The sequence below is a fragment of the Clavelina lepadiformis genome, chromosome 3, assembly GCF_947623445.1.
Source record: "Clavelina lepadiformis chromosome 3, kaClaLepa1.1, whole genome shotgun sequence".
Classification (NCBI taxonomy): domain Eukaryota; kingdom Metazoa; phylum Chordata; class Ascidiacea; order Aplousobranchia; family Clavelinidae; genus Clavelina; species Clavelina lepadiformis.
In genome coordinates, this window is record NC_135242.1 from 19941628 (window position 1) to 19969188 (window position 27561).

The 27561-nt window shown below is 36.9% G+C and overlaps 5 protein-coding genes across 5 annotated transcripts; all 5 read right to left on the minus strand.

The window, feature by feature from the left end:
• Positions 1 to 102: 102 nt before the first annotated feature.
• Positions 103 to 5626, minus strand: LOC143448967 (E-selectin-like). The gene is made up of 9 exons (XM_076948950.1): positions 5426 to 5626; positions 4902 to 5069; positions 4439 to 4639; positions 3906 to 4070; positions 3534 to 3707; positions 3178 to 3393; positions 2483 to 2647; positions 671 to 841; positions 103 to 445 (listed from the first exon to the last, which is right to left on the minus strand). Exons 1-9 carry the CDS (start codon positions 5472 to 5474, stop codon positions 228 to 230), a joined length of 1527 nt encoding a protein of 508 aa, XP_076805065.1. The 5' UTR covers positions 5475 to 5626; the 3' UTR covers positions 103 to 227.
• A 1477-nt stretch (positions 5627 to 7103) lies between these two features.
• Positions 7104 to 8630, minus strand: LOC143450546 (uncharacterized). The gene is made up of 5 exons (XM_076951146.1): positions 8447 to 8630; positions 8113 to 8307; positions 7750 to 7917; positions 7515 to 7669; positions 7104 to 7372 (listed from the first exon to the last, which is right to left on the minus strand). The coding sequence occupies exons 1-4, from the start codon at positions 8502 to 8504 to the stop codon at positions 7533 to 7535; spliced, it is 558 nt and encodes a 185-aa protein (XP_076807261.1). The 5' UTR covers positions 8505 to 8630; the 3' UTR covers positions 7104 to 7372; positions 7515 to 7532.
• Positions 8631 to 10796: 2166 nt separating this feature from the next.
• Positions 10797 to 13008, minus strand: LOC143450547 (kielin/chordin-like protein). The gene is made up of 6 exons (XM_076951147.1): positions 12758 to 13008; positions 12226 to 12555; positions 11900 to 12076; positions 11639 to 11815; positions 11068 to 11427; positions 10797 to 10949 (listed from the first exon to the last, which is right to left on the minus strand). The coding sequence occupies exons 1-6, from the start codon at positions 12813 to 12815 to the stop codon at positions 10924 to 10926; spliced, it is 1128 nt and encodes a 375-aa protein (XP_076807262.1). The 5' UTR covers positions 12816 to 13008; the 3' UTR covers positions 10797 to 10923.
• Positions 13009 to 13513: 505 nt separating this feature from the next.
• LOC143450607 (uncharacterized) lies at positions 13514 to 17566 on the minus strand. Its single transcript, XM_076951221.1, has 7 exons — positions 17375 to 17566; positions 15958 to 16299; positions 15438 to 15761; positions 14832 to 15155; positions 14483 to 14608; positions 13922 to 14344; positions 13514 to 13802 (listed from the first exon to the last, which is right to left on the minus strand). The coding sequence occupies exons 1-7, from the start codon at positions 17430 to 17432 to the stop codon at positions 13771 to 13773; spliced, it is 1629 nt and encodes a 542-aa protein (XP_076807336.1). The 5' UTR covers positions 17433 to 17566; the 3' UTR covers positions 13514 to 13770.
• Positions 17567 to 22874: 5308 nt separating this feature from the next.
• On the minus strand, positions 22875 to 26340 carry LOC143448700 (P-selectin-like). Its single transcript, XM_076948547.1, has 11 exons — positions 26185 to 26340; positions 25927 to 26085; positions 25609 to 25770; positions 25354 to 25524; positions 25011 to 25169; positions 24575 to 24757; positions 24328 to 24450; positions 23989 to 24171; positions 23783 to 23905; positions 23336 to 23710; positions 22875 to 23148 (listed from the first exon to the last, which is right to left on the minus strand). The coding sequence occupies exons 1-11, from the start codon at positions 26249 to 26251 to the stop codon at positions 23006 to 23008; spliced, it is 1848 nt and encodes a 615-aa protein (XP_076804662.1). The 5' UTR covers positions 26252 to 26340; the 3' UTR covers positions 22875 to 23005.
• Between the last annotated feature and the right edge of the window lie 1221 nt (positions 26341 to 27561).

Here is a 27561-nt window from a genome sequence, read left to right on the forward strand (position 1 = left end):
ATTTACTTCCAGCTTCATAATAATAGATATTTACTAATAAGGCGAAGTCTCTGATTTGTCGCAAAAACAAAAATCTGTAGCTGCACCTTGTTCAAACTGAAGTCGTTTTCTCACAGTTGTATTTTTCTGACATTTATCAAGCATGAAAGCCCAAAGGAATTACGCATTTTCAAGCATAACACTTCTAGTCAATCGGTTTTGCAAACCACAGTCATGCGACTCAAACTTTAGGCGTTCTTATCTTTCCGACATCTACTTCGCGCAAAGGTAGAAGACCACTTGTAGATTTTTCCACTCTTTCGACAGGTCATGCGACTCGGTCCTCGTATGTCGTAATTTTGTGGACAAGTTGCTCGGCACGTCGATCCTTTCCGGTACTCGTCATCGCAGGAAATTGTTATCAGCGAAAAAATGAGAATATTTTCCAATGAAGGGCATACTTCTTCTACAAAATATTAATCCAATAAAAGATAATTGATCTACAAAAATATGCTATAGATATCAAGCCTGACTATGAAGATTGCCCGAATTTGATTTGACGTCCTTTAACTAAATTTTGCTATTAACTACTATTAACTAACTAATTACTATTAACTATATTTTTCAACCGGAATAAGATAATTGCAAAATACTCTTACTTATCAATCTACAGGAAAGTGATAGCTAGCACCTGGTTCACACTGAGATTCCAAAAGTTCATTTCCTGCTTTATCCACAAATGCTGCAGTACATGTTCCGCACCGGTTGACTTTGCATACAGCTTGTCGCACACCAGGACACCTGGCCACTTCACACGGATTATTGGCACAGTTTACAAGCGGAATGTTCGGCTCACATGTGCCTATGACAAAAATTAAGCCACAAGCAGTGATATTAAATAAGTCTGTAGAGTTGGGTTTCGGTTCATTAGTTAGTTATCCGAAACGTGAAGTTACAGTTACCGGTTCTCTGATTACTTGTTTGCAGTACAAGTAAATTGCCTGTTAATTCACTTGTTACCTGTTGTAAAGGTAATGATTTACAATAGTTTCAATAAAGTTCAAGTAAATTTTAATAACGCCAATCAAATTTGAATAAATTCATACAATTTGAAAAAAATTTAAACAAAAATAAATACATTCAAAAAAGTAAAAATAAATTCAAAAAGTTATAAACAAATTCATACAAAATGAAGTGAATCAGTTAAATTTAAACTTTGTCATAAAGACTTAAAGAAATTCAAATTAATTAATATCATCAATAATCTTCATATCAACTGGAAAACGTTTACTAAAATTAAAATAAAATCATATAAAGGTATATGCATACAAAAAAATGAAACTTAAATAATGTGAATAATTTAAAATATATTTAAGACACATAAATTCATATAAAATGAAACATATTCAAAACGAAAAGTATAGTTTTCAAAAATTTGTTTAATAAATCTAAATAAGAGTTTTGGTACTGAAAGCAGTGCAATACTACAAAAAAGATTCTGTAAATAACAATAAGAATAACATTAGAAGTGTGATATATTTAAATAATTGATTTTAATGATTTAAATTAAACTTGTTTTAAATTATTTTTACATTTAAATTTTTTTAAATACTTATTTTAAATTATTTTTACATTTAAATTTTTTTAAATACTTATTTTAAATTACATAAACTTCATCAAATTTATATCAATTTATTTAAATTTATATTAGAAGTGCATTGGGTATGCGAAATCTGTCAGTGTTGATTAATCAAAGCTTAATTAAACCAGTTTGCTATGAGAATATTGAGAAAATTATTTATTATGAAAACCGATTTTTGCCAGAAACCGAAACCAGTTAGTCGGAGAAAATTACGCAGGACCAGTTATTGCTTATTATCTGCCAGATAATCTGTTCAACATTAAAAATATTTAAATCTAACTAAATTTAAATAAACTCGTATAAAGTTTTTTGAATTTATATAAAATAACTGGAATTCATATAAAATCGTTTTGTATAAACTCATTCAAATTACATTAATTTAGTACAAATTTCCAAATTTCCAAATTTCCAAATGTTTTATGACTTTATTTGAATTTGTCTAAATTTGTGGAATTTTATATTTTTTGTAATTTATATTTACATTTTAAATTTCTATAATTTTATTCAGTTTTACGCAAAATGCTATGAATATTGTTTTAATCATGACTTTTAAATAAATAGCAAGTGGTTTAGTAAACAGCTTTTTTGAACTGCGAATAAGCAATTGAATACGTAACCAGGAAACAGGTAACAAATTTCATCTGCAAATAAATAACTGATCAAGTACCTATGGAACCGGTAACTACCTTCACAGTTTGAATAAACAACTAAATAATTAACTAAGGAACCGGTAATCCAGTTCAGAGCTGTCTAATTTATAAGGCTATTATATGACTTTAAATTAAAAACATTTATTCTAAAGCAATCAAAAAATTCTAAAGTTCTACCAGTCAGTAAATTTGATGTCTTTATTGTTCTCACAATTTTGTTTTGAAATAACGTTTCCGTCCCCGTCAGTGAATGTCGCAGTACAGGCTCCGCAGTAGTTTTCTGTGCACGTAGCTTCGGGATAACGCGGGCACCTTTCAGAATCGCAAGGTCTTGGACGGCATTTAACCCTGGGTGCGTATGCTGGGCAGTTGTTGCCTGCAAGACAAATGCAGACTGCCGTTATTTTGTTGATTCAGCTTTTGTTGTTTGAAGTCAAGAACTGTGTTCGGGAGTGACCGTCATGACATTGTTGTGCTGGCCGTTAAAATGTAAGGCTTGCTATAAATTTTAGGCAAGGGGCGCACATTCTTTGAAAACTCGTAATCAAATAATACTCTCATAACCTTGAACGAATAAATTATTGCTTACAGATTTCATTTTGACTAAATACTTGCGAACATGAACAAACAGTTAATTTAAAATAGAATCTTGTTATGTAGCCAGAGGCAGCATGATCAGTGTAAGCTTTTAATACAGTTTAGTGATTCATGTTTGCAAAAAGGGGAATTTGACTGCGGTGAACTAAAAACATTGCCTAACTAAAGCAAGCCAATAGATAGCGACATGATATTTCTTTGAATAACATCGACAAGCAAGCGCTAAAATCAAAACACGATTTTGCTTTATTGAGCAGATTTGCAGCTGCAAGAGTACGTATGATGACAATAATTATGGTTTTCCGTAACCTCTTCTCTGTAGAACGCATTGTGTATGAGCAAATGATCCTGTCCACTGGTATCTTTTCCCACGCTTTCGACAATTGATACGTGACGGTCCACGCAAACTATGGTTCGCCGGACACTTTAGTTTGCAAGTTGATCCAACTCTGTTACCCTTGCTGCAGGTGATGCTTTTTACCGTTGAATGTAAGGTGCGGTAATCGAGGAGTTTACATGTCGATTCTGCAAGAAAAAAAAATCTAAAATTTCTGACATTCAGAAAGGGGTTTGTCTAAAACCAAGTTGTTAATTTGTTGTTACTTGTGACATCCGACTGACGATAAATCAACATTGCCTTGAGAAAAACGTGCGCGACCTGGTACCTGGAAGTCGACATTGCTCTTCGGTAAGGACATGTCCGATTCTATCCGTAAAAATGGCGCTGCAACTTCCACAATAATTGTCTATACACCGAGCTTGTTTTACTCCAGGGCATGAGGCGGTATCGCAAGGAGCGGTTGTGCAGCTTACAAGTCTAACTCCTGGTTCGCATTTACCTGCAACGATCGGAAAACAATGTACACGGAAAAACACAAATTCGTTCATGGAGACTCTGTAAATATGACCAATATTACCGATGACAGTAAATGATGCCGAAGGCTGAATAATACCAGTGACCGTATAAATACATCGTACATCGCATACATTATCTAACGCAGGTAGCAAATGAGCATCACATGATTTAAAAAACTTACACTTTTCTTCTGAAAGAATGTTGTCATCAGCGTCGGTAAAAATTGCGGTGCAAGCTCCGCAGTTGTCATCAGTGCAAGTTGCGTTCGGGTATCGGGGGCATTCTGCATTCCTGCATGGACTCTTAGGACATTTGACTGCTGGTTTGCTGGGAGGGCATTCTTCCTCTATAGACGCATATTTAAAGATCATTATCTGTTTGCAATATGAATCATTTGCTTATATACGCACTATATGTGCGCTGAACACTAATTTATCAAGTTCAATGGCCATTGCATTGAAACTAAGCAGAATATTTTACAAACAAAGGATTAGTTATAGGCCTACACCACTCTTGTTGCGAGTATGACAAATTTCTAAAGTGAACAATTTTGCTATACGGCTCATTACAACTGTTATAGCTGTTGGGAAACACTCAACCTCTTAACGAGAAGATCTGTAGTGATCAAAAGTTAACTTAACAAAAAACTACTTTCAGATCAAGTTTTTTACAAAATGCTTAAACCTAAATGGCGCTGCAGATATTTTCTTTTACCTACGGTTTCACATCGTGGTCTTCGTATCTTTGGTGTCCATTTGCCCTTTCTCCAGCATCGGACGACTGTAGGACCTTTTTCTAAATGTTGTCCGACAGGACATTGTAGGAAACACACCGACCCAATGTTGTTGCCCTTGGTGCAAAAATAAGTAAACGCACCTAGGGCAGCACGGTCGTCTAGCGATGGACATAATTTTCCTGCAAAAGGTTGAAACCACAATAACGGGAATGTGCGAAATGTGGAATGTTTAAATTTAAAAACAATAAAAATATTTTGTTAAAATATGAAGAACACAATTGTTCATATTTTTTTTAATGGAGCTTGTTTTATAATCACATTAATCATTGCAAAAATATTAAGGTTTTACGTTGTGGGATTGAAGATGGTATTAAAATCAGATATACGAAACAAAATTAACATATTAACAATTTACTACTAATTGTGTTGCATGTGCTTTACCTTCGTTACACTCTTTTTCAGTTAATTTCCTTCCTCTGCTGTCGGTAAACACGGCATTACAGCCCAAGCAATAGTCATTTGTACAGGTAGCGTCAGGCACTGCTGGGCACTCGGCGAATTGACATGGTTCGTGGAAGCAAGTGAATATTGAAGACGGAGGACAAGTCTCTGAAAGAAATAAGCACATTTCACTTTTTATTTGTTAAACATTGCAGCTTTAAGCTTTATTAGTAACAGCTATGTCTTTTCAATCCAGAAATTTAGGAAATCGTGCTATACTCTATACACTGTATATATTATGTCACTTCTTTGTTATGTTGTGTACTTGACTGCTATGGCCTTTTATTGTCACACGTATCACAATACGCGTAACAAGTTTTGATTTTACTAAACTATATGCCCATGAATTGCTATGGTTTACTAATTATGACACTCAGTCACTATATGAGACCAAGTCAAGCAGAAAACATACCGGTATAGCCTGCTAGTAGTGTTAAAACAGTTTAAGGCCAATAGTATCACACCTTGGCATTTAACTGTCCAAATCAGAAGCAACAAAACTGAAAACTTCATTTTTCCTTTAAGATGCTGTGAACCAATCTCTTGCTGTTTCTTGTAAATTAATTCACAATGTATAACTCCCTAAACCGACGTTCTCTACACAATAACATAGATAGATTGTCTTAAGCTACGAAAGTCGCTCTTACGAAACTCGTTTTCATCTTTTAACTCGCAGATGTGCATGATATGAACGTTAACACAGCCTGGAGGTAAAAATTTCCCTCAAAAAATGTTATCGGTTAGTTTCTCTCAGAAAAACTAATTTTAGCTGATTTCGATGTCTGCTACCTACCGACACACTTTTAAAATCTATGAGGCAAATTCTATTTTAAACATCGATTGGTCGGTAAAATTACCTGTTTTATATCAAATTTATGTTGTTTATTGCATATATAGGGAATCTAGCAATATCTACTTTGCAATAACATCACCAGTCCACCACACGAATAATAGATATGACTAAAAATGAAAACTTGCAGATATTATTCAAAATGTTTGAATAACTTTAGAAATTTCGATTGGTCAGGGCGTTAGTGTTGACTAAAGTTGAAGCATTTGCCAAAAATGCTTTTATGCGGATTCTTATTAGGAAATTCTTGTTTTTCTAAGCCCAAGGAACTCATTGCATAGTTTATTCAAAAATGTTGTAACCATATGTCCATAAGGATTAGTTGAAAAAACTTATTGATTAAGTATTCTTTCACACAAAACTCATCACTAATATTAATTTAATTACTTTTCCTTCAACTTTCAAACTTTGAACATACTTAAACCACTATATAGCACTTGATATAGCAATTTGAGACAACTGCTGGCTAGTTAGTTACGTACAAGGTTAAAGTTAGAAGTCGTTGTTTTATCCGATCCAAAATTTTGAATTAAATTGAATTAATTATTTCATTAATTGTCTTTTGCTGCATAAAAATTGTGGTTTGTAGTGACTTATAACTTTGCAACACTTAGATGCTATTTCGTTAGGAAATAGACATTTTTACAAAACTTTAGTGGTTGTGTTGTAAACGTTCTCATAAAGTCTTTAGGCTTTGAAATGAGCTTGTTTAATCTGTATATTCTTACCATAACGCTTTTAAGCGTGATGGTTATTTTGTCATCAAATGAGACATCATAGACAGCATGTTACTGTTACAGTCTTTATTGAACTAAATTTCCTGCTAAGCTGCTTGTCGTAAATCAAGACAAGTCAGTGCCCTCAGCAGTGGTTACAACAAGTGGTGTCTATTAAATTATATCTACAATATTTATACAAGTCTTTACGTAACGAAATGATGTGTGACAATGTTTGTGGATTACCGGATTATCAAACTTTGCCTATACTCAATAAGTGCTGTTAAAATGTAATCTGTAAATTTTTAATGTTGTTTCAAATTATCTGTTTTTTAGTTGCATTGACTACGAATTACTGAAGAGCTGTATGTTTTGCCATAGCAATAACTTGCAATCTTTTTAAAACTTGACGATTTTTTTGTTTGTTTGTTTGTTTGTTTGTTTGTTTGTGCAAATGAAGTTGTATGCAAGCAAACAATCTCTATATTACCATTGTGTTACGGGCTCTTAACTGATATTACAAAGATAAATTATTTGTCTGGTGTGAAGGGCTAAGGCTAACCAAGTTATCCGAAATAACTTTCTCAGGCAACTTTCTTTTCCTTTTTAACAACTTTTAAAATCTTAGCGACGTTTGAAAATACAACGGATTGTGCTTATTTTACAGAGCGAATATCTACAATTGCACGTTGTATAATATAACAAAGTGCAGGGTTCGAAATCTTTTAGACACGGTCTGGCTACATTAGAAAAGTAGGCAGAACAGGTCTATCGTTACTGTGAGCTTGGAGAAGGTTTTTTCATGGCTGTTTCATGTTTTTGTTTCATTCATTGTCTTCATTAGTCTAAAATGTTAAGTAACGTTAGCACACGGATTTTCTATTACACAATTAGCAATAACGAGTCTGCTATCACAACACGTAACGAGCATAAGCTTCATGTTTACATTAATAAGTGGCACAGTTGTGTTTTAATTTTTGTTTCTACCTTTTTCTTGCGAGGCGGCTATCCTTTGATGTAACCAACATTAACACATCCGGTCCCACAAGCTGTCCGGCAACACATTTGTCCATGAGGGCAATATTTCGGGCAAACTGTTTGCATTATACAGAACTCCTTGGTTGGTGGTGGGCATTGAAAAGCTGAATAAAAAGTTGTAGTTTAAGGTGGCATGTACGACATCTTTATAGTGCTAAGCCAAAGGTTATAGGCAACAACTTACCGTTGCACTCTTCCTTCGATATTATTCCCTTGATCTTGTGGTGGAATATTGCGTGGCACCCGCCACAGTAGTTGTCAATGCAAGTTGCATCCGGCACGGCCGGGCATTTCGTGACTGAACATGGCCGAGCGAAACAGCGTACGAGTGGGATATGCGGCGGGCATTTTGCTGCGAATAAAAGTGACGGCGCTTTTCAGCATGAGATGATAACGACTTCGACACTGTTGTAAAAATCTTCTGCGTTTGGTATCTAGTTTTAAATTATAAATGTGCACATAATCCTACATTCACGTAATATTCGTTCCATTAATTCGCTTAACGTTTACACAGGTTTAAATTTGTTGTTGACTGCTGCATACTAACTTGGCAAACAAACTGCCGCTTGTGGATTATTAATCCAGAGATAATTTTCGCATCTTGTCCACTCTGGGCCGCGTAGGTAATAACCAGAAGGACAATAAAAGCGGCAAACCTTGTTGAAGCAAAAGTACTTCACTGGAATAGCGGGAGGGTCAAAGTCTGTTCGAATTGGCGGCCAAGAACATGTTGGAATTAAACCTGTAATTATAACACGTCGTTGAATGAGCTAACAAAATTTTGCATTACAGGTTATTTTTTTTTAAAACTTTGGATACGCCAACTCTTTCAACGCTACATATAAACCAATAGCAGTGTAACACATTACAACTAGTCTTACCTTCGCCGAAAACGATGCTTGCCAGAAGTATTGTTAAAATAACCAACTTCATGATCATTTTATTTAAGTCCAGTTCACGTTTTAGACTTGACACGACACAAGCATATGCGTGGTTTGCTGATCAAATGCTTTCGTTTATATACCTGAATCCGACCAAGAATTTCGCTCATTGGTGCCTGCTGAAAGTTTCAAGAAACTATGGCGATAAATTAATTACGGCCTAAGCACGATTTGCTAAATTGGTGGGGTGGGTCAATACTTCCCGTATCCTAGTTGGAAAAGTGCTAATAACGCGGTCGAGAAAACGATTAAAGGAACAATTAGCTTACTTATGTTCGCTTTTTGTTCGAAATTGAATGTATAATGATTGCTGGTGAAGTGAAAAACGTGCCACGAACATATGAACTAGTAATTGACTTGAAATATAAATTCCAATGCATTTGCCCGTATTGACGTCTTTGATTTATTAATTAGGCGTAATATATCTTTCATCACGTTCAATATCAGCATCAGTTGTGAAGATGGCACCACGCCTAAAAGAGGCTTTTCTTAACGATCGTCACACCTTTGAAACGTTTTTCGTCGGCGTTATAAATTGCGAGCTCTGAAAGCACTTTATCATAATTATAAACAAGTATTTTTTTAATTGCTCTACTTTTTGTATTATTTGATATTAATTTACTTATGCTTTCAGGTAACACACTTAGTTGTCATTTCTTGAAGTGACTGGCCTTAAATCAGCAAAACGACCTGTTTATGATTTAAGTAATTGGCGTGACAGTTGCTTTTGCCGTTATATCATCTCCCTTGCACTGTTGCAATAGTTGCAAATGTCAAGCAGGGCAATAACTTTATTCACCATATATCGTCTTATTTTGTGTGCTGCTTTGTCAATTTACCTCGGAAATATAAGTTACTGCTAAATGTAAAAAAGTAAACTCATTTATTGGACGATTCTATTGAACGTGCTTCAAATCATGACGATAGTCCAAGCCCAATAACCGAGCGCATTTTGAAAAAAGCTACTGGGAACTGTCCTGCCTATACTGTGCATTGAATCACAATCTACTCTGTTAACGTATTGTTGTTGCTAGTTGTCACCAAACACTGGTTTGCATCGAGAATTACTTTTGTCGTTTGTTGTAGGTTTCAAAAGTCTTCATAAGATCACTGATGAGTGATTTTGAACGCCACATCACTTGTTATGTTGCATGTAGAACATGTAATAGTTTACATAGCATGAAGAATGACGCCGTAAAACTACTGCAAGAAACGTTTTGTCGAGTGAGAACACTATACTTATAATAAGACAAGTTAGTTAATCACGAAGAAAATGAAAAACGAAACCTTTCCCAGAGTTCACACTATCAAAAGAAAATGTGCATTTGCTACACGGACTTCGAAAATAACTATAAAATAGTTATATCCAAGAAGTGACAATGTAGTGACTTACTAGGGCATAGTACCAAGAGTTGGTATGGTGAAGTTTGGTCCCACACCAACTGGTACATAAGACAATCACATTTTTTGCCTTAAGTCTCGAGGCTGGAAGAGCAATATATCATATGTCACAGTAGGTTTACCATAAGTTGATTAACAGTCTACTGAACGCAACTCTATTCTGTGCTCTGACAACTTAAACCGCTTCCTTGAGAATCAATAATATATCAATATTCAAAACATTGACACTTTGGTTCTGGTACTGTGATGCTCAACTAGGCTATCAGGGGTTAATGAATGCGCTATCAATGGAGTCAGATTAGCGAACAATCGATCAAGCTATAACTAACAACAGTTCACAACCCCAATAACACGCTCAGTTAGCGCACAAGTTTAGTAGGTTTCTGGTGATACTTTTCTTTTTCCCACTGCCCTCTGTATGCCAAACTTCAAGCGAAGAATATGAGAATTCCATTTTTAGTCATTGGTATTACACGGCCCGGGAATCGAACCCACGTCTACCAAGCCGTCAAACTGTATTAACCGTCATATTCCATTCAAGGATTTGTGAGTGTGTTTGATGAACAGAAACAAGTTGTTTCGATTGCTGGCTGACTATTTTGACAACGTCCCAGTCGTGCTAATCATCACTATTTTCTTCATTTTCATCTCTTTGCTCTGTCAGTATACCTGTAGTTATACTTACATTTCGAAGGTTCAGTCTTTCACAAATTGTTTTTTATTCTCTTTACACGGTTGTCGTGATTGCATTCCTGTCTTAAAGTAGGTCTATCAAATGCACGGCTGTGTTACTTTTTGCTTTGCTGCTACACACAGCCTAGCGAAGTTGACTTTTGGTCATAGATTGATGTAGTTCGTACATTGAAGAAAAGGTTTGAAATTATTTGAATAAATTCCAAATTTATTTTATTATAATTTTCTGAAGTACGTCTCACAATCCACAAAATTGAATACAAATCCTATTTCATCTGATTGGCCGATTTTCCCTTGATGTGTTAGTACAATGTGTGTTTCTTTTAACCAGCTTGCGGTGTCGGTGGATCTATAAAAGAAAACAGTTTAACGCTGCATTTGATGGTGATTGCCGTTGTTATAAACTTAGAATGGATTATGCGCATATTTATTAAACACTAAGAACTAGATCATAGATATTGTCTAACCATAGCATTGTTTGGAAGTTAAAACAACTTCGTTGAGCTTGAAGTAGAAATTGCAACCGGTGCAGAAGTCGGGAACACAGGTGGCAAGCGGGAAATTTGGGCATCTTGCCACGTATGTAGCGCAAGGATTCATAAAACAGGATGCTGGCCGCCTGCATCTCTCACACTTTGTGTGGACGAGGCTGGGCGGGTTCCACTTCAACATTCTGCCACTGCCCTCGCATTTGATGGTTGAAGGTTCTCCTATCAACCTTGCTCCTGGATCGCAGTAAGAGACGCACACTGACCCCAACATATAGTTCTTGGTGCATCGAACCTTCACGGAAGGTTGACGAATTACGCTTGGCGGACAAATTGGAACTAAATGTGAAAAGGTATGAAAAGAAAGGAACGTTGTAAAATAATTAAGTCTGTATGACAGAATTAAAGTACTTATATTTCATCTATAAGTTATCATCATCTGCAATGCATAAAAGCAAATACTCAAAACGTTTCCAAACGAGACTTCAGAAAAATAATAATGAACCACTGTAAAAACAAGCAGAATGTTTAAAGTGATGAATTTGCGTACCTGGTAACATTGGTCCGGGGTCATCTTGAATTAATGGATGGACGCAGGTATAACCGCATCGGAACCTTGGACAGCAGATTTTCCCATCTGGGCACATCGAGGGACACTGGGAAGGACAATCATTGCCCGGCTCGTGTTCCAGATCTTGCGGAGGACACATGCGATTGACTATTTGGACTGGAAATTCACCATGAAAAACAAAGCATGTTACACTTCTTTCCAACCGCTTATGCTGGCCACTGTACGCTTGATGTTCATTACCTTTCTTTCTGCATTGATCGTGTGGTAGCGCGTTGCCTTTGTCGTCCAAGAAAATTGCTTTGCATCCATCACAGTAGTCATCAACACACTCAGCTGTAGGGACTGCCGGGCACCTCCTGATCTTACATGGTCTTATAAAGCACAAGTGGGGAGGCTTACTGCTTGGGCATTCGCGGGCTGGTGAAAATATTGAAATAAAATATCAAGGTTAGCCTAAATCGCTTAAAATCGCTCTTAATTTTGGTGTTACTTTCTACAGTACAAGCTTAGTTCAACGTTAGATCCTTTCAATGTTTCTTTTCTCCTAGACCGTGCAGTGTACCTACGTGCGTTTATTCCTGAGCATTGCTGGCTGGTAAGCACGTTTTTCTCGCTGTCTACGAATTTGTACCCGCAGCGACAGCGCGTGGGTATACAGACTGCCTCCGGTCGTCCAGGGCATTTCGCCTCTTCGCAAGGATCTCCAATGCATGGAACATGATTTTGACCGTAACAGCACTCGTAGTCAGACAGCTGGTTTCCACTCTCATCCGTGAAAACGGCCATACAGCCACCGCAGTATTTGTTTGTGCATTTGGCGTTTGGATAGGCCGGGCAGGTTTCGATGTCACAAGGCCTTGCCAAACAATTTTTTTTGTCCACTTCATTTGGACACTCTGTTTTGAAAAGTTTTATTTTTTAAGATCTTATTTGTTCAATTTTAAAACAAAACCAAAAATGTGAAACAGCGTTGAAGCCTAATAACGTTGTAGTATGTAATAATAAAACTTAACAGTTACACTCAAAGGTACATAAGATTAAATACGTTTAAATAAGATTAAATAAGTTATACTACCAAACGCAGAAAATTCTTCTTACCGAGGGCAAGTGCTGTTTCTTCAAGAAAGCAGAAACTTAGCAGCAACACAAGCTTCATTTTCCCATAAATGTAAATCTTACTTAAGAATAATATTTTGCGTTATCAAGTCTGACAGCTAGTTGGTGTAAGGCCTACTTTGTCTTCCCAGATATTTATACCATAACGCCTTGATGAGCGAAGCGCAGTAAAATACCGATCTTTCATAAAGAACCTTTCAGTTTTGAAATCACCATCAGATCGTCCGTCACCCGCAGTCAGAGTACAACCCGTATAAACCTATTTGAACCTATAATGTTTTTTAACTTAAGTATTAGGCCAGTCTGCAACGCATGTTATAATTACGCACGTACACGTAGCTTGAGCATCTAATTCTGCGTACAGGACTTCAATTATGTAGTAACCTAGCAAATAGCCTAGCACTTTTAATTGTTGGTGCGGTTGAAAGTGCATTGGTTTTAAATTGACCTACTGTTATTCCTACAACATTTTCTTTACAAATAGGACCAAGTAATGCTTATAACGGTTTCCTTGGACCGTAGAAAAATTTTGCAATAGAACCAATCTGAATTTATTGCGGCTATGACCTTGAAAAACGGTTTTGTCTTATGGGATTATTTTTTGTATAAGGGATATTCTCATGAACATTCAAGAATCAATTGAATTCGCAATTGTTAAACAGCATATATTGTTTGCTGTATATCGGTACCAGAACAACCAATACTGCAGTTTGAAGAATTTAAATTATCAAAGCCACATTAGACAAGGCAAAGAGATTATACGTCCCTTTGTTTTTTAATTCCCACCAGGAAAATCAATTACACGCTATACATTCCGGTCAGGAAAAGCACAACCACACATAAATCTGTGGTCTTGGAAAATTAATAGCATGGAAGTGTACTTGCTAATGTTAAAATTATAAACACAGGATAATCAATATCAATGAACAGTTCGTAAAGAAATAGTCTGTATTCCGGTTTTAGATGATGGAAACTGCTTCTATTGAATTGTTCCCTCATCGTCCTAGGAAGGAACTTAATAGCGATCCTGGAAAATAATTTTATCTTTAGAACAACTAAAATCTGCATCTTTAAATTACACGGTTCATAATTTTTTGAATATCACATGTCGTCATACGTATACATAAGAACGCTCACTACACTTACCTGTGTTGAAAGAACTGGAGCTACAGAAATTTCGAGGTATTTTCAATCCACCGAAATAGAAGTTGTAGGAGCAGGTACAGGGGTCAGGTACACAAATGGCGCCTGGGAATGCTGAGCAAGTTCGGAGACCACACAAATTCGTGTTGCGAACAAGACAGTTCGCTAGGTTCGAGCACGACCTACTGGTTGTAGTTGGCCTAACTTCGCATTTTGCATTAGTTAATGTACCCTGTCTCCAAGTTGGCGCTCTGCGAGTGAAGAAACCAAAAGATCCCAGGCACTGCGTTCGTGCAGGTCCGCCAACGAGCGTTTGACCATCTGGACATTTTGCTATACATGTTGAACCTTGTCGGTCACCGTTACTGCAACTTAAGGTGAATTCGATATCTGCTTTTGGATCGACAACTGGTTCGCAAGTAGACACTGGCAAATAAATAAAATTGTTGAAATAATTTAAGGATAGTTTGTTTGCTACAGCTTAGCAAAGGTAACAAAAACAAAGCATATAAAAACTAAATTATCCACAGGCACCAAGTCAGAATCTATTCCACTGTTACCTACCTGGGATGGCGCAGAATTGCTCGCAGTTCCTGGGGCAACAAATTCGGCCTCTTGGGCATTGCTGTGGACAAGTTTGTGAAATTCTAGTGCAGGCAATTGGGTAAGATGTTTGACTGCACCTCCGATCTGCAAACCAGCTAGTAATTATAAAAGCACTATTTGTTTTAAAGTTTATCCTCTGTAACGTTGCTCATTCAAAAGCAATAAAAAAGTTAATTTCATCACAAAATGTTGTTGTAAACAAATTACAGAAGCTTAATTTTTGGTAAAAAAACTGGTTCTAAAGATAAAGTTTTGCAAATGACGCCTTTGTTGCATCAATTGCTTTTAAAGCTGAGGGTTTACTTACCAACAGGGAAGCATTGTTGCATAGTTACTACATTTCCACTGCTGTCAACAAAAGTAACTCCACAGTCACATCGGTTAGGGAAGCATCGTGCATCAGGAACCCCTGGACAAGAAGCAGTTTGACACCTGTTAGCGGCACAAGTCAGTGCCGGTAGATTCGGACAACATTGAGAATCGCTCAAAACGATGCCCCTCCTGTCCCTGAAGACAGCACTGCAACCGCTACAGAAACTGTTAATACAAGTTGCGTCTGGCACTCCAGGGCACGATGCCAACAGGCACGGTAACGGAGAACATGATGCCTGTGGTTCATCTGGTCGACATTCTGTAAGCACAAATGGATGGAAGCTTATGAAAGTTAGCTTATTGCATTCGCATTTTTTATTTTCTACAAAATATAAATCCCGTTATAACTTTGTATAAGAAACACTTTGTTTATTCGTATGTTTTAACGTGTTTCTTTTGATTTCCCAATTCTGTTAATATTTTCCGTTGTCTACAAACTATATTCGTGTATAGTGTCTATATACCTGCATTATAAAACAAACGTGTGCACGTGCACTATGCAATGTTCATTGTTTAACTATTAATTAATCGTGATTCTCACGTATGCGGTTGCATTGGTCATCGGTTAGTATGCTTCCTGCGCTGTTTACAAAAGTAACTCCACAGTCACACCGATTAGGAAAACATTGTGCTTCTAGCACCCCGGGGCATGACGCTCTTTGACACCTGTTCGAAGGGCATGAAAGAGCGGCTAGGTTGGGACAACATCGAGAATCATCAAGCTCATTTCCATTACTGTCTCTAAACACGGCGCTACAGCCATTGCAGAAGTTGTTGGTGCATGTAGCGCCAGGTACTCCAGGACACGTCGCCAGCAAGCAGGGTAACGGGCGGCAGGAAGCCACAGGCACGCCGGGTGGACATTCTACGTTAATTGAAAAAAAATCAAAAGTTAAAGCCTTAAATATGTGTATCCAAGACAATTTAAGTCAATTTTTGTAGCAAATAAATCTGTCGCACATATGATTATTGCAGTCCCTTTTGAGAGGACATACGTTTTCAAGATCTACATACACGGTATATTGCATATGTCGTACCGTATTACATGCAGACAAAAATACCTGATTGCGGTTCATCATCACGGTTACATTCTTGTTCTGACAAGAATCGACCGGTTTCCACGTTGTAAAATCTAACTCCACAATCGCATCGATTCTGAACGCAAAGAGCGTTGGGTTCACCGGGACACGACGCTCTTTCGCACCGGTTTGCAAAGCAGGAAAGCGTCAGCAAATTGGGGCAACATTGAAAGTCGTTTAGTTCATTCCCTCTCCTATCAATGAAACTGGTACTGCAACGTCCGCAGAAATTATTTCTACAAACTGCGTCAGGCCTACCAGGGCAGCTGGCTATCCGACAAGGCAGAGGTAGGCAGGTAGCCACTGGCGTTCCAGGAGGACAATCTGTGTAAAAAGTGGTTTTAGTTGGTGCGACAATATTGCATAATCTAAAGAAAAACAGCGATGTTTGATTTCCTAACATCGTTAGTAACTTCATTTTTTTTAATTCCCTTTAAATTGCAAGCGATTTTTCTCCTTTGTTGTTTTGGAAGCAGGATATATTAGAATTATTAGCTCCTTTGAAAAAGGACACCTCGTGGGCTTTGATTTCTTCTTATGACTGTAATGAATAAGTGTCACTATCGCTATAAAAAAAAACGGATAAAGAAAAAAGCCAACATACACAGTCAAATTTTTTTTGACAAACTTTAGCAAGAAAAATAGTCTTCACTAAAATCTAAAGTTGGTTCGACTTTGCATTGAAACTGAGTACAGCTGCCACTCCAAACGTTTATGCATTTTAAATGTTTGCATCTATACGCTGGCTTTATGTAGTTACTCTGTTTCTTTTTATATTTGTCCTTAACATAAAGTAACTGTACTTATTGTAAGTGCTTACCGGTACACGCAGCAAATGCTATGTTAATACAACCAAATTTTTCTTGCCATTTTGAAAAAAGACTAAGTTATACCATATTGTCATATTTCATAAATCCGCTTGGGCAACATTTTGCGCTATTTTGCCGTTGGCGATTAGTAGACGATACTATTGTTACGTATGGGGAATGGGACTGAATGGTGAATAGAACCGACGTTAAAATGCGGTGTGGCAGTTAAACTACTGCATACGCAGACCGCGTATTTTCACGATCGCTGATATCTCTTTGCTAAGATTTTCATTAAAGTAAAACCTTTATAGAAATTAATAAGATTTAGCCGGTAATCAATGACATAACTATATTTTGGAATTTCCTGTTGCGTGGGACAGTAGCGCCAGAGAGTGGACGAGTTGGTCAAATGTGTTTAAACTGAAGGATGTATTATTAGTTATTACGGAAGCCTAAATCCACATAAGGATCTTAAGATTACGGAAAATATGATGAATTACTACGCTTAAATTTTTTCGCTGCTGTTATTGTCACATAATAAAAACTTAACACTTTTTTTCGCAGGCATACATTTACCCAAGTTGACTTACTTTGTCCGAAGACTTTTACCACCAGCAAACTGCAACAAATGAAAAGCAGAAGATGCATTTTTCCTGATTTTTTTGCAATTTATTACAAAACTAAACTTCTAATAGCTTTCTTTCGGCTTCTCGACCCATATAACTGAGTCTTATCAATAATCGTATCGGCAAAATTAACAAAAGACAACGCCCGAGGCAAAGAAAAGCGCTGAATGCTCTCTATAACTGGAGGGCCCGCTACCTTGAGGGTGGCGGTACTTGGAGCGCAAATCTTCGCAGCGTGAGAAATACTTTGCACGTCACTCGCTCGTCGTCATATAAAGTGTACGTATTATTGCAACGTAGTTTGAAAATTGATAATGCTGCTTATTTATATTAATGTTTAATTTTAATCTTTTTTGTTACAACGTTTAATTATACTAACAATGTTTCACGTTGGGAGTGTTCCGGAAATTTGCAGAAGTTTGCATTCGTATTTCGCATATTTGTCTACATGTACTGTTCTCTGTATTCATATTTGTGAATAAGATTTTCAAAAAAGCTGCTTTTCGTAAAAGAACCACTTTGTTGTTTGATCTCCTTTTTATAAGTTCAGGATTTTCAAATACAAAAATTGATTTGCCCTGCAGTCAAAACAACTAAGATAGTTTATTTTTTGAACTTTCTCTGCAAGGTTAGGTGGTATAGTCCAGTGGCCACTACTATGTTGTTATAGGCTACCGCAAAACCTGACCTGCGGACTGCGGTTGTGTTCGTTTTCCGGCTAAACCCGTATAATTATTACCTAATTAAGTGATGCAAAGTATTTTTAAGATCTTGAAGTTTTTCCGTGTTTATCAACTCGTTTAGTTAGTTAAGGCAGCAAAGAAGCATAACATGTAATTCTTGTGCAATTGCAGAAATTTGATCGAAAAATGGTGACATAGTGTTGCTTTGCTTATATACTTGCAAGTAATCACGCTGGAAAAAGCATTTTAAAGTTATAATGCAGTATGTATATAAAGTAACTTACAAAACACATTAAATTTTTACCGACATATTGAAGGTCCGATATTTGCGCCTAACGTACTGATACTTAAAATGCTGTAACGAGTCACCATATCCAACTGTTACCACAAATTAAGGCGGTTAGATGTAATATATACATACAGCATGGAAATCGATTTGTTGATGTCGGATATCGATTTCCGGTATTCTATTTTATTTTAATAACCTTTCTTTTGTTCTATTGCGTTCTCAATTATTTTTTACCATCTCACAAACCTGATTACTATCAATTTGTTGAAACAGCTCAACCTACAATGAAATTTTTTTTATTGATTTGCTTATATAGAGCATAATTATATTGTAAAAGCTATAATGTGAAAAAACTTTGTTTTCGATGATTTCCTATTTGGTCGACATAATTCGATCGTTTTTAGTATTGAAACACACGTTCTGGAATATTGAGAGCGACGACGTGACCAGAAGCACCACGACAATGATTTGTTTGTATATTTTAACAACTTTGATTATGTTTTTAGGTTTGCCGTTCTCACCTTTGCTTTGGCCTTCGGCACTCTTGCCTATTTAAGATTGATTTTGTGCTCCACACACACTTTGTGCGTACATCTTTACGTCACTCATGACCACATTCCCAGCATTCCAGATTGCCGGTTTTTATTGTCCTGACTAGCGTCGTTCAGAAAAAGGAGAGGTTTTTAAGTTTCTTCTGACGTAGAGCGTCTTGCTGTCACGGCACCCTCTCTAGATTTCAGTTTACGTTTGTGTTGATTACACTACGTAACACAATTTTTGTTTGGCTACTTTTTTTAATGCCCCTTTATGTATTTTTGGGTGCTGAGTTCAAAAATCCAGTTAGTTTTTTCGTACCATCGTTACTTTTTGAGATATTCAAATTTTGATATAGCTGTAAGTACAGCAAATCGTGTTCTACTCTTGCAGTAGATTTTAGCTCCACATCAAGGTTCTGTTTGGTTTATTAAACGCAAAAACCAGTTTAAAAACGTTAATAAGGAAGGCTTGAAGATAAATGTAACATAGTTTTGTCAAACAGTAAGAGTCGTTCAAAAATGTACTTTTGAGCGAGTTTTTCTTTTATGACTACTCCTGTCTTGCCTTACTAAAGACCAAATGTAGTTTCCCATCATTACACTATCCCAGCGGCCTTTATATCGTTTTTCCATTGGCTCAATATCCTGATGAAGTCTCTCACCGCGCTCCTCACTGAAATCACGTAGATTTTCTTGAAAAAAATCCAGATGCGGACATAAAAAATGAAGTTTGACAGACATGCGACAACCCATGTTTTGGTAACTTTTGATCAGTTTCTCCACCAACTCTTTGTAATTTCTGTCCCTTTTATTTCCCAAAAATCCATCAACCACACCTCGAAATGCTTGCCACGCTTCTTTTTCTGTTTCATTCATTTTTTCTTCCAAGCTTTTACACTTTAACATTGTGTTTATCTGAGGACCAACAAATATTCCTCCTTTTATTTTGGTAAGTGATGGTCTGGGAAACATTGAACGGATTTCTTGAAAAACTTGTCCTTGAAAATCCAAAGCTTTGACAAACTGTTTTACCAGACCTAATTTGATATGAAGTGGAGGCAGTAAAACTATTTCCCGGCTTACAAGAGGTTCCCTAATAACGTTGTACATTCCTGGGTTTAGTTTTTCCCGTGTCGGCCATTAATTTTCTCATAGTGCTCACCGTCAGCTCTACTATTCCACAAGCACAGAAAGCAAGAGTATTTTGTGTAACCACCCTGCAGACCAAGCAAAACTCCCAACATTTTAAAGTCATCACAAACATACCACTTAAACTGAGTGTAATTGATTTTAATGAGCAGTTGCTTGACGTTTTCATAATCTTCTTTCATCTGTAAGGAATAAGCAAGTGGAATTGATGGGTATATGTTGCCATTGTGAAGTAACACTGCTTTAAGACTTTTGGTAGAACTGTCAATGAAACGCCGCCACTGAGTAGGATCATGAATTATTCCAACAGCACAAAACAGGCCTTCCACATATTTGCAATAGCAAAGGTCTTCAAAAATGTCAAAGTAGACAGAAAACTCCAAGTGCCTATTCCTGTGGGGTAGGCAGTACTCTTACTTAAATTGTTTCACTCTCTACTAGACATTTTGATTTCTACTATTTAAAAGATGAACTGAATCTAAGATTTACACAATACTTAACTGTACAAAATGTAATTATATGGCATACTTCTCTCTGTAAACACTAAACATGACTTTCTAATGAGACTATACTGAATTTAACATAAATAGATAAAATGAAAACTGAGATAAGAAATAAAAGCACATTCGTCTGCATTTCAAACTCCCACTCCCATTCACTTTCTCAAGTAAATAGGACGCCCATTTACAACATGATAGTGCTGACAGACACAGATCATAACCGCATAAAATACCTACAGTTAATGGAAAATCACAAAAAACGGAAATTTTTGTATTTTGAAAACGATCGATGATAGAAAAAAACTGATAGCATTTTTGAAATCAGCGCTTGAAAATCATACAGTTACACTTAATAAATGTAGCCAAACAAAAATTTTTTTTAATTTTGTTACGTAGTGTTATCTCTTATCATTATTATTTGTCATCTCCTGTATATAGTAGCCGCGGCTCTATTTTTTGTGGTTATTTCTACCCACTTTTCTTTATAACTGATTAGTTTATCGCTGGGTTTCTACCGTTGTTTTTATTACATCTCTTTTAATCTTTGTGGTGCCACGACTCACCGTTAATGTGATAACGAACTTGGCAAAAATGAATGCAGTCATGAGGGCGCTCCTAAAGAACAGCGGTCGTGCCCAACTTTGCCTGTTATTATTTTTGAAATTTTTTTTATTCATAACCATCATTTAATTACCAGGATTGCGATTCGCTTCTGTTTCCATTTTCATTTTTTCATGTCATTTAACATTTCCCTCCGCATCTTTAAAAATGACATTGCAACCACCGCAGTAGTTGTTTGTGCAGGGCGCATCGGGTCGTCTAGGACACTGAGCAACCGAGCAAGGTGCAATGACACAGTTAACCGACGGCTGAGCAACAGGACACAGAAAAGGCAAAAACAAGCTTGTTGAAATAGAATTATTTATTTATTTCGGTTAGTGGATTGCTTTTTTCTATACCGAATGTTGTTAAAATAACTTGATTTAAATCATGGCAAACAAAGCAAGATCATATTGCATAAACATTCTGAACCATTCACACCATTCATTAAACGTCCTTTGTCGCTATCTTAGGAAACATTTGTATTCAAACTTTCAATAATAACATAAACACAATAAAAATTTAACTTAACACTCTCTGAACAGTCTAAAGTCTAAAGCTAAACCATGAAAGGTATTAGTTGATACTATATATTATATAATATAAGTTAGGTCGTTCTGACGTTTTCGCCACTAGAAGGCAGCAAATCATCAATACTATATTCATGATATGATATGTCATGATATGATGACTGTTGTAAAGATATAAATGTGCTGGTTTGTATTGTAATATATATCCGCTTCATGTCACTTAGCATTGGCGGTTCTTGCTTTCTTTCACTTTTCGCAAAGTGATTATCATTTTCACTGTACGCACCTATTGCTGGTCCCCAACCTGTAAGTAAGATGCCAGAAACTCTTCTATTGGCCTCTACTGCTTTGTTGTCTTGGCAGAGTAGCTTGAGTGCTTCGATGAACTTTCGAGCTACACCGGAGGAAACTTTGTTTTCAATGGGACACCCATACCAGGTCAGGTCGAAAATAAGAGGTCAGATTCGTCAGTCGTCAGAGATCAGTCGTTATGGGCGGTTAGCCAAACTCATGACACGTTTCATTTGGTACAAAAAAGATTTGAAATAAACGTGACAGAATGATGATGAAACGTTTTGAAGTATCCTTTCAATCTACCAACTATTAAATGCCAAACGACCTACAACGCCTTTCGTTGTGCCAAGCGGTTACTGGATCCTCGTTGACACACCAGCTTAATTTTTCCTTACCTGCTTAATTCATGACTCTTGGTGTTTCAGTCTTACTTAATATTTGTTTAAACCTAAACGTCTATATTTAGTATAGTTCCGACCATTTTTGCGAAATTCCTTGCACGCAGCCGAGGAAAACAACGAGGACGCTTTGTAGTGATCTTTCAAAACAAAATCAACAAAACATGATCAACATGATCAACAAAATTAAAGATATTGCTAATAAAGTTGTGTTAAAATTCGTATAACATGGAGTTTCGATTATTCCAGCGTTGGGATTATAAAGTTACAGAACTGCTGAGATTTTACGAAAATTGGTTTTAAATTACCACTGTGACCATATTGTGACCACTGTGACCGATTTTTTCATGCATGTTTTTTTGTTTGTTATGTTTGTCTGAGTAGACCATACTTGCCTAACTGTTGCGCATGCACTGCAAGTTTTTCTTTCTTGCTTACCGCCTTTTTGTAGTTATTTGTTTTTAACTAGATCAACCACAGCATGATTCCTGTTTCTCTTCTGTAATATTTTTGAACAACACAAGTAAACGCAACAACTATCTGAACATTGTTCATGAGATCATAATGAAACAACACAATATTTTACACGAAGCCTGTTACGTCGGTGTTATGGCAGCTAGTGGCATTTCACCCTGCGCAGTGTGACGGGATCGTAAAACTTGGGTACACAAAAACAAGTTGGTTCACAGATGGCATCTGGATAAGCAGGGCACTTGGTATTGCGGCATGCCAACTTGCAGTTCTCGTTTGAGCATAACTCTGGAAAATGTGTACGAAATTAAGGGGTTTTTGTTAAGTAATTTGTAGGGTGTAACATTTTATGCCTTTGCTTTTCGAGCCTTGTTTTCCTGCCAAGTCTAGGAAAGGGCTTTAAGTATTACAGCAAATCAGGTTACGTATATGTACGTTTACAACAATTATAGCATAATCTGAAAGAATTTCTTACTTTCAATACAGTCTCTTCTTGACAATTTTCGAGGCTTTCCATTTTGCAAACGGTAAAAGTCAAAGTCGCATCCTCCGCAATAGTTATCTCTGCACACGGCATCGGGATAGGCCGGGCATCTTGCACCCCGACAAGGAGGATAAGCGCATCTCACCTGCGGCGATCCCGGAGGGCATTGGTCTATCTTGACACAGATGGAGTTTGTGAGGTCGCTTGGATTCCACATCTCGTTTCTACCGCAGACAATTTGCGACACTCCAACCAGCTGTAAACCTTTTCTACAAGTCGCAGTGCATTTTGAACCAACATAACTTCCGTGAGTGCATCGCACTCTAAAATTTACAAAGGCTCTTGGATCTACCGGAGGAGGACATTCTGTAAATGTAAAAAGAATAACCTTGTAAGCTTGTTTATTATAGATATGGTAATTTTGGAATGTAAACTTACCTAACGGTTCAGTGCATATTGAACCACAGCCGGCTGGACAACATATCTGGCCAAGTTGACAATGGTCTGGATTACACATAGGACATCTTCCAACAAATCCGCGGCGAGGCGGACAGCGAGGATCTACGCAAGCATAAGTTAGCACATAGCATGCATTTAACACCATTGGAATGATTTTCTTTCAGTAATTGTTTCAAAACTCTTACCTGGTACACATTGAGTTGTCCCTAAACTTGGAACCCAGTGACCATTTTCTCTACATTTTGAACTGGCAGGACCTTTGACCACTTGACCAGGTGGACAGTTGATTGTACAAACTGACCCGATGTTATTGCCATCGTTGCAGGTGTGTGGTAAATTTGTATTTAGTGGAACGCAGTGAGGAAATCCTATAACCGTAGAAAGTTTATAAGATTATGATAAAATGACATATTTGTGTACAAGTATAATGTATCCATGTCCGAACCTAGCTTAAATAACATATTGCTCTTATCTCTCTTAATATGCTATTCACAATTTCTTGGTTTAGCAAACATCAGTTTTACCTATTGGGTAAGAGCACGTTGAACCGCAGCCAGTCGGACAACATATTTGTCCTGGGGAACACTCATCTGGATTACATACAGGGCATATTCCAAAATCTCCAGAAGGCCGTGGGCAGCGAGGGTCTGTTTAAACCACAAATGATAAAAAATACTACAAATCAGTTTTGGTGTTGTATTTGCTCTTTCTGCGGCGTTTGCATCATATCAACATTTTACCGTAAACATAAACACATTCGTTTATTCATACCTGGTACACATTCGGTTGTGCCTAGACTTGGAACCCAGTGACCATTTTCTCTACATTGTGAACTGGCAGGACCTTTGACCACTTGACCAGGTGGACAGTTGATTGTACAAACTGACCCGATGTTATTGCCATCGTTGCAGGTGTGTGGTAAATTTGTGTTTAGTGGAACGCAGTGAGGAAACCCTGTAAATAGAAAAGCAGCAGACGTTAAACACAGTTAAACAAATATTTTTAACCAAAAAATACAGTCAATTTACAATGTTACAACAACAAAATATTCAAATAACAAAATAACAAAATATCTAATATCTAATAACAAAATATTTTGCACGTACCGTCCCTATCTTGTTAAAGTTACTCTTAAACATGTCATTGTAAGTTCGTATCATTACATAAACTTCTACATTCCGTTGCTTATCAAAAACATCACAATTACCGAGGGAACCACACTGCTTTTCTGTAAGAACGAAACCGAGAAACGTGAATACAGGAACACAAGTATCGCAACGAGCAGATCTGCAGGTAGCCCTTGGAAAATTAGGGCATCTCGCCGTCCTGCATGGGCTTACGTAGCAAAATCTGGGCCTGGTGCACACTGCAAGAGAAGTACATTACATTTAACTATATTGTTACAGAGTTCAGCTTAAGATACGGCTGCATGCTGGTTATGAACCAGCACTAGATTTTTTAGTTTCCTTAATTTTCATTTTCCCTTATGCATCTGTTTCTATATAAAAATTAACTGTAGGCTACAGGGTTTCTCGTAAGATTCGTAGTACCTTTGCATTCGTCATCCGTGAGCACGTCACCGTTAGGAGCAGTGAAGATAGCGCTGCATCCTCCGCAAAAGTTGTTTCTGCAAGTAGCACCTGGAACGCCCGGACATGTCGCAACATCGCACGATGGCGGAAGAGTGCAAAGTGCAGTTGGAACTCCTGGCAGACAACCGCCTAAGAAAAACAAAATATATTCAGTCCCAGAGTGTAATACGTAACATACAGGCTCACATTCATTTTTATTTATTTTAAAATTACCTGTCGATGGCACATTGCACTCGTTTCTATCAACGATTCGACCATCGCAGTCAAGAAACACTGGCCTGCAATTGCAGTCAGGGGTGCACTGAGCATTTGGAACCCCTGGGCAGGTTTGTCCGTCGCAAACATCGGAAGAACATGTTGTGGATTTCAAGCAGTCTGTCAACAACATTTTACTTAACGTAGAACATTGACATTTTGTTTAATGTAGCACGCCCCTCAAGGTCTGGTGAGTGGTTTTGCAAAAGTTTCTGGTATTATCTTTAACTTTTATCTTACAAAATGTCAGTATAAACCTGATCATAGCAGGTGTACCTAATTCTTGCGGTAGAGGTATTGGAAGACAGGTTCGTCCACATCCCACTGGACAGCACATTTCCCGGCAACCACAACTTGTACATGTTGGTCTTAATACATTTGCACAGATTCCAATATCTTTATTGGCCGGGCAACGTCGATCAATGATTAAAGAACCTAAAAAAATGTTTATTGAATATTATAATTATTTTTAAAACGAAAGAACGTTTCTAAAAACAACATTTTTAATCACAAAACGAGGTTAATAATGTTCACCTTGAGCATTAATGCTTTCGAAAAGCAAGGTACAAGCCGCCAGCAGTATAATCTTCAACGCCTTCATAATCTACAGTTTGTCAAAGCAAATAGTTGCTCTATCGCAACTTTATCAAGAATGACAAATAAGTTTTGCAATCTGATGTATTTATATAGAAAGTCGTGCGTGACGTATTTAAATTGACCAATCTTGTTATTACCGGGCCGAGGTTAATGACATTAACTTGAAATACGTGCTTGGAAACCTCCCGGGCAATTGAAATTTTTTATAGATATAATATGACATTTTATCAGGTTGTAATTAGTCATAAGTGCGACGTTGGGAGTGCTAGTTGATCAATCGCAAATAAGGCAAGTATATATTAATCTATCGCTTACTTTCTGGGAAAATGAATGCATCAAAGCATTGTTTGACAGACAAAAACATCTCTCTCTTTATTTTGGTTTCAGGAATAATTCAGCAGTATTACCACAAAACTTATAGTAAAGTACTTGCTTTAATTAGACTTGCTGTAATAGGTTCTACAACTTTGGACTTTTTGCTTGTCCTCGGGCGTATAAATTACCGGATGTTTTATGAATTCTGGCTCTTGGTTTAAAATTGGAGTTTAAACGTGCAGTGAAACCAGAAAAAAATGTTTCTCATTTCTGAATCACGAGAAAGCGAGTGTGATTAGTTTGCTTTTATTTTTCGGTACATTTTAGAAACTATACTTTTATTCGTAAAAAATTGCCATCCATCCATACAGGAAAATGAAGAACGGAGATCAAATAAAGCAAAACGCTCTCTGACAATAAACAGAAATGTTATTGCACATCTCACAATTACGGTAAACGTCGAAAACACCCAATGTGATACCAAGAACGTTACCATACATATACTAGCTTATAATGATGTTAAAACTTATCCTTTCTCAAAGCATTTTTTCAAAGCATCCTTTCTCATCCTATCCTTTCTCAAAGCAGGCAATTTTTGGCATCAAATCACAACAAGCCCTTAGCCGGAAACTTATACACATAAAGTAATGACTGATTAAAAGATTTTCCGTTTTTCTTTTGTGTGATCAGTTATTAGCTTATTTGGTTTCGGAAACTTATTATTATTCGGCAGACTTGCCAGCCAGTTCATACCTTTTTTGTCGGATGAATCTTTCCATACTCTGACATCACCCGGTTGATGCAAGACTGGGTAGAGCTGCAGAAGGATATAACCTCCATAGTCTATGATGCTAAAACAGAAAGAATGTGATATGTTGTCGTGTATCGTTGCGTTTCAACAACGTAAATATCAACTTTATGAGAAATAAAAATTTAGTAACTTCCTTACTGGACTATTGTTGCAGTAAAAATAAAAGCTATTTTTGTTGTTACGATTAC

Excerpts from the sequence above, each read along its gene's own strand:
- LOC143448967 (XM_076948950.1), bottom strand. The coding sequence starts at position 5,474 with ATGAAGTTTTCAGTTTTGTTGCTTCTGATTTGGACAGTTAAATGCCAA. Across the intron at positions 5,070-5,425 it reads TTGGACAGTTAAATGCCAAG|AGACTTGTCCTCCGTCTTCA; the intron begins GTGTGATACTAT and ends TATTTCTTTCAG. Across the intron at positions 4,640-4,901 it reads TGAAAAAGAGTGTAACGAAG|GAAAATTATGTCCATCGCTA; the intron begins GTAAAGCACATG and ends AACCTTTTGCAG.
- LOC143450546 (XM_076951146.1), bottom strand. The coding sequence starts at position 8,504 with ATGATCATGAAGTTGGTTATTTTAACAATACTTCTGGCAAGCATCGTT. Across the intron at positions 8,308-8,446 it reads AAGCATCGTTTTCGGCGAAG|GTTTAATTCCAACATGTTCT; the intron begins GTAAGACTAGTT and ends TTATAATTACAG. Across the intron at positions 7,670-7,749 it reads ATCGAAGGAAGAGTGCAACG|CTTTTCAATGCCCACCACCA; the intron begins GTAAGTTGTTGC and ends CTTTTTATTCAG.
- LOC143450547 (XM_076951147.1), bottom strand. The coding sequence starts at position 12,815 with ATGAAGCTTGTGTTGCTGCTAAGTTTCTGCTTTCTTGAAGAAACAGCA. Across the intron at positions 12,077-12,225 it reads ATGCTCAGGAATAAACGCAC|CCCGCGAATGCCCAAGCAGT; the intron begins GTAGGTACACTG and ends TATTTTCACCAG. Across the intron at positions 10,950-11,067 it reads AACTTCCAAACAATGCTATG|ATCCACCGACACCGCAAGCT; the intron begins GTTAGACAATAT and ends TTTCTTTTATAG.
- LOC143450607 (XM_076951221.1), bottom strand. The coding sequence starts at position 17,432 with ATGCATCTTCTGCTTTTCATTTGTTGCAGTTTGCTGGTGGTAAAAGTC. Across the intron at positions 15,156-15,437 it reads TGACCAATGCAACCGCATAC|AATGTCGACCAGATGAACCA; the intron begins GTGAGAATCACG and ends TTGTGCTTACAG. Across the intron at positions 14,609-14,831 it reads GCAACAATGCTTCCCTGTTG|ATCGGAGGTGCAGTCAAACA; the intron begins GTAAGTAAACCC and ends GCTGGTTTGCAG.
- LOC143448700 (XM_076948547.1), bottom strand. The coding sequence starts at position 26,251 with ATGAAGGCGTTGAAGATTATACTGCTGGCGGCTTGTACCTTGCTTTTC. Across the intron at positions 23,711-23,782 it reads AATATGCACTGAACCGTTAG|AATGTCCTCCTCCGGTAGAT; the intron begins GTAAGTTTACAT and ends TTACATTTACAG. Across the intron at positions 23,149-23,335 it reads AAGAAGAGACTGTATTGAAA|AGTTATGCTCAAACGAGAAC; the intron begins GTAAGAAATTCT and ends CACATTTTCCAG.